A 6,000-nucleotide genomic window follows, 5' to 3' on the forward strand; every position below is an offset into this window, starting at 1 on the left:
GCGCCCTCTTCATTCACTTCTTTAATCCATTTTGGAGCCCAGAGATCATCAGAGTCATCTCAACCTATTCTCTTTGGTACCCACTCTATATCCAGTCCCCCCCAAAAAGGAAATTAAAGTCATCAAAGAGTACAAAAAGCTGAGGTGCTAAGTGAAGAAAAGAACTAGGTAACATGCAAAAGGTAGTAATAGTGTGGCCAGAGAAAAACCAAAGTATGGTTTGGAGGATGGAGTAGTTCAGGCCTGTTGTAAAATATGATGCAGTGGGGCCTGGGTGGCTCAGTCGGCTAAGGTGTCTAACTCTTGATTTCGGCTCAGGTCAGGATCTCAGGGTCGTGAGATAGAGCCCCCAAGTCAGGCTCTGCACTCAGCAGGGAGTCTGCTTGAGATTCTCTCTCTCTCTGCCCCTCCCTGCCCATGTGCGTACCCCCTTCTCTCTCAAATAAATAGATCTTTTTTTTTTTAAGATTTTATTTATTTATTTGACAGAGAGAGACACAGCGAGAGAGGGAACACAAGCAGGGGTGGTGGGAGAGGGCGAATCAGGCTTCCCTCTGAGCAGGGCCCCGATGTGGGGCTCGATCCCAGGACCCTGAAATTATGACCTGAGCTGAAGGCAGACGCTTCACGACTGAGCCACCCAGGCGCCCTTCAAATAAATAAATCTTAAAAAAAAAATAAAATATGATGCAAAGCTTCTGCATAGCACTGAGCTTTCCAAAATACAGTCAATGGGGCACCTGGGTGGCTCAGTCATTAAGCGTCTGCCTTCGGCTCGGGTTGTGATCCCAGGGTCCTGGGACCAAGCCCCACATCGGGCTCCCTGCTTGGCGGGGAGCCTGCTTCTCCTCTCCCACTCCTGCTGCTTGTGTTCCCTCTCTCGCTGTGTTTCTCTCTGTCAAATAAATAAATAAATATATCTTAAAAAAAAAAAAAAAAAAGAACAAAGTACAGTCAATGACTATGGATGGCAATGGGGTTGCTGAATAAAGAACCAAAAGCTGAGGAATTAGTGCTACAGTTGGCTTAAGGCCACCCAGTTTAGACATTCATGTGAGTCGGGATCTAAGAAATTTTAGGGTTGCAGGGCATCCAGCTTTGTGCCCTTTGGCTCCTGTAACCAGTTGAAATGAGTAGGGGTGGGTTCATATACTTCATTGTTACTACATTTAACCTCAATAATCAGGGCAAAGCTGAAATAAGTGAAGTACTCTTCTTTATCAGCCAACCTTCTCCTTGAAGGCATATATATACATAATAAATATATATATAATTTATTATATTACTATATATAAAAAAATACACATATATATAAATTTAAGGGAAATGAGAAGCCCCAGGCCCAGGAGAAAAATAAATCCTCCATGGCATCCTGTTTTGAGAATATCTCCCCAATGCTAAATACCTCAGTGGCAGCTCCAGCACTGGAAAGTTTTATTGTATGCGCTGGAGGCAGCAGAATGAGGTAAGGGTAATTGCTTAAAGAAACTTCAGGTCAACCTAAAGCCACGGGTCTGGAGAAGATTGGTATAGCCCTAAGAAACACAACAACAAAGGTTACAGACCCAGAATTTCAACATGGTCCAAACCCTGACCCCCAGGGACAAGATAGATTTCTTACATGATGAGCCTCCCCCACCTTTATGGCACCCATTGCTGATGTTTGCCCGGAGAAGCATGGCTTATAAGGCCCTCCATAATCTGTTCCCTATCTCCCATTCTAGGTTCATCTATGTTATTCTCTCCCTTTCTCTCCAAACTTTAGCAGTTATAAACTGGCCTTCTTTTAGTTCCTTACATATCCCAAGTTCTATCTTCTAACTGAATATTTAGAAGTTCAACTTTCACTATTGCCAATAAGCTCCTACAAGTATGACCCTCACACAGTTAATAACTATAAACTCTGGACTCAATATAAAAGGAAATTACATAAAACATTGGAGTGTACAAAATCAGGCAGATTCTGGAGGAAGGAGACGCGTGTAAGAAGGGTGCAGCATGTGGTGAGTTTCCAACTTTTTATGACCTTGATTAGACCACAGTCAGCACTATGGCGTGTGTGTGGGGGGTGGTGGCATGTGTAAAGCAGTGGAAACCCTGATTCAAAATACCGTAGTCTTTTTAGACTGAAAAACCAGAAAACAGATTTTGGACAACCACAGCCAAATAATTTTCAATAATGCTGAAAGGGAGAAAGGAAGCTTCACATTTGGTGTATAAATTCTGTCCAAATCTGCAGCTGATTTCTGAGGCACACAGGTGCCAGGAAGAATGCAGGCAGACCTGCTAAGGATAAAAGAAAGTGAACTGAGATGAGCTCCTGCCCAATGTAGGTGAGAGTTTTTAGTTTTAATTTAACCAAGTTAACTGACCACTAAAACAAAAATGCCTGTACACTTTGGGGGATAGAAGAGAATGCAGAGTCTCTACAACATAATATTCACACTGTCCAGGACACATTCCAAAATTAGTTCATATTGAAGAAAATGAAAACTATGAACCATTCTCAAGAGAGATTAACCTTAAAATGCCAAATATTGGAATTAGCAGACAAGAGTTTTTTTTTTTAAGATTTTCTTTTTAAGTAATCTCTACACCCAACGTGGGGCTTGAATTCACAACCCTGAGATCAAGAGTTGTTGGCTCTACCAGCTGAGCCAACCAGGCATCCCAGTGGACAGGGAGTTTAAACAAAGCTCAATAAAAAGCAATATGCTCATAATAAATTAGAAAAAAAAAAACCAACAAGAAATCTCAGCAGAGAAATAGAGCTATAAAAAAAGAACTAAATAGAAATTCTAAAACTAAAAAATACATTATCTAGGGCACCTGGGTGGCTCAGTTGGTTAAGTGACTGCCTTTGGCTCAGGTCATGATCCTGGAGCCCTGGGATCGAGTCCCACATCAGGCTCCCTCTCAGCAGGGAGTCTGCTTCTCTCTCTGACCCTCCCCCCTCTCATGCTCTCATTCTCTCTCATTCTCTTTCAAATAAATAAATTTAAAAAAATACATTATCTAAATTTTAAAACAAAAAAAGTACTAGAAGGGCTTAATAGGTAGAATGGAGATGATGGAAAGTCAGTGAACTTGAAGATAGACAAATAGAGATTATTCAATCACATGAACAAAGAGAAAAATTTTTTTAAGAAACACAGAGACCTGAAGGTCAATAACAAAAAGTCCAAATAGGGATAATTGGAGTTCTAGTAGGAGGAGTGCAAGCAAATGGAACTTTAAAACTATCTGAAAACATACTGGCTGGGACGCCTGGGTGGCTCAGTCGTTAAACGTCTGCCTTCGGCTCAGGTCATGATCCCAGAGTCCTGGGATTGAGCCCGCAGGGAGCCTGCTTCTCTCTCTCCCTCTGCCACTCCCCCTGCTCATGCTCTCTCCCTCTTAAATAAATAAAATCTTAAAAAAAAAAATTCTTCTTGGGGTGCCTGGGTGGCTCAGTAGGTTAAGCGTCTGCCTTCGGCTTAGGTCATGATCCCAGGGTCCTGGGGCCGAGCCCCCCATCGGGCTCCCTGCTCAGTGGGGAGCCTGCTTCTCCCTCTCCGACTCCCCCTGCTTGTGTTCCCTCTCTAGCTGTCTCTCTCTCTGTCAAATAAATAAAAATAAAATCTTTTAAAAAAAAGTCTTCTAACTTTGATATACGGAATAATGAAGACTCCCTGAAGCATAAACTTATCCAAATAGCTAGGCAAAAGCTGATATTAAGCCATATTCTGTAACTTTCTAAACTGCTAATAGTGTTAGAAATCTTAATAGAACTAATTTCTGGGTGCCTGGGTGGCTCAGTTGGTTGGGCGTCTGCCTTCAGCTTGGGTCGTGGTTCCAGGGTCCTGGGATCAATTCCCACATCAGTGGAGAGCCTGCTTCTCCCTCTGCCTGCCGCTCCCTCTGCTTGTGCTCTCTCTCTCTCTGACAAATAAGTAAATAAAATCTTAAAAAAAAAAAAAAAGAACTAATTTCTAACTGCCTGCACTGTAGCCCAAGCATTGTTTTGCAAGTCTATTGCTTAAAACTTGGGATGCATTTTCTTGTAGAGGTAAATTAGATATAAGGTTAGGTCCTAATGACTAAAAAAGCCCACTAAACCCACTCTGTACTTGAAATATAATACAGATGACGTTATCAAACCTAACCATCATGTATAAGGAGGTTTGTAATGTGCTTAATGTCCCATCTGGGACTACAGTCTCCCATCTGGGATGCTGGAAAACAAGAGACTGCCTGGGATAAGGTCTCCTGTAGGGAAAGGGCAGGTGGTATGATTGAGTGGGATGGGAGGAGTAAGAACAGACTAAGCGTTCCAGAGAGTTGGGGTCTCCCTGAGTTCTATTCTGGACTTACTTATATACCCCAGGCAACTCTCTAGTTACTCTCTTTATATATACTCTGATTAGTAAAGGCATCCCAGGAGAAACAACAATTTCTCATATGTAATTTTTCTTTGCTTAAGAAAGATGGCTTCTACATGGCTGTTTTAGCTCAGTAACTTTCAGTGTTGGCCAGGTGATTCTTACCTGTACTTCAGCTTGCTGTTCTCTTTTGACATTAAGCAGCTGTTTTTGAAGAGATCTTATCTGTTTTTTCCCTTTTTCCTCCCTAGAAGAAATAAGAATGATTTATTTAGAGGGGTGCTTCTCAAACTCTAGTGTGCACAAGGCTCACCCCCAATGTTCAAAAACAGATTCCTGGGCTCTACCCCAGAGATTCTGATTCATTAAGTCTGGGATGGGGCCCTGGAATTCACATCTCTAACAAGTTCTCGGATGTTGCTCATGGTGCTGGTCCATGGAACACTTTCAGTCACACTTTATAGAACACTGCGATTTGTTTTAGTAAACCAGAAAAGGAGGTTTTGGCTTATATGTTGTATCTAAAATAGCTGATGCTGAGAAAAAGCTAAGAGGAGGAGGAGGAAAAGGAAGAGCAGGGCACTCTCTTCCACCTAACCTCCCTCTCCTTCGCTTGGGGTCAGTTCAGCATTGAGTCCGAAGGCTCCCTCCACATTTTCTCTCACACAGGTGTTTCCCCTGATAAAGTCTTTGCATGAATAATCTCATCTTGGCAACTCTCAGAAGACATGACTTAACACACTTGCCATGGGCACACAAACAGTAAATGGCAAAGCAGGATTCAAATTCAGTACCATCTGAATTAGAACGTAACTACTTTAGGTTTCTGTTTGTACTCAGAAACAGAATTCTGCTTATCTCTAGTAATGCCATTATCTAGGTCTGAAGAAAAAAAACAAAACGATATAATAAATAAAACAATATAAGAATAAACAAAACGAAATAAAAACTGTCTTAGCTCACGCCACCATTACAAAATATATCAGATTGGGTGGCTTATAAATAACAGAATTCATTTCTCATAGTTTGGAGACTGTGAAGTCCAAGATCTAGGCGCCATCAGATTCAGTGTCTGGTGAGAAACAGTTTCCTGGTTCACAGATGGTCATTTTCACTTGCATCTTTATATGATGGAAGGGAAGAAGAAGCTCTCTGGGGTGTCCTTTATATGGGCATTAATCTCATTCATGAGGCCTCCACCCTCATGACCTAATCACTTCCCAAAGGTCCCACCTTCTAATATCATTACATTGAGGGTTAGGGTTTCAACAAATAAATTGGGGGCAGGGGTGGGGTATGCAAACATTCAGTCTATAGCCACAACCAAAACACCTTCCCACTAAATAGCATCTAGATAAGTATTCAGAAATGTTTAGAAAGCATGTAGTTAACTAGAATCTTGAAATTGAGATTGTCATTGCCGAACTATAGATTATGTAATTCCCATTTATAGATTATAAGAAACAGGTAAGAAAGATGCAAAATATTTACCTCGAATAATAAATTCAGAACCCTGGTGTAGATTCAGTTAAATAAATAAGTGTTATTTATGAGGGAAACTAGAAATTAGTGGAGTATTGCCTTCAAAATTATGAAAGATGATTTTCTTTTTTTTTTTTTAAAGACTTTTTTTTTTTAA

General features: G+C 41.1%; 1 protein-coding gene across 7 annotated transcripts in view; it reads right to left on the bottom strand.

Annotated features, from left to right (window-relative positions):
• DRC9 (dynein regulatory complex subunit 9) overlaps positions 1 to 6,000 on the bottom strand; it is a 45,448-nt gene that overhangs the window by 18,275 nt on the left and 21,173 nt on the right. For all 7 annotated transcript variants that reach the window (XM_031033653.2, XM_031033651.2, XM_081832334.1 and 4 more), the window contains one exon: positions 4,527 to 4,608. In XM_031033653.2, the coding sequence (XP_030889513.2) occupies positions 4,527 to 4,608 (82 nt within the window). The remainder of the gene's footprint in view (positions 1 to 4,526; positions 4,609 to 6,000) is intronic.

The sequence above is a fragment of the Leptonychotes weddellii genome, chromosome 1 (assembly GCF_054177405.1).
Source record: "Leptonychotes weddellii isolate Sample4059 chromosome 1, ASM5417740v2, whole genome shotgun sequence".
NCBI lineage: Eukaryota > Metazoa > Chordata > Mammalia > Carnivora > Phocidae > Leptonychotes > Leptonychotes weddellii.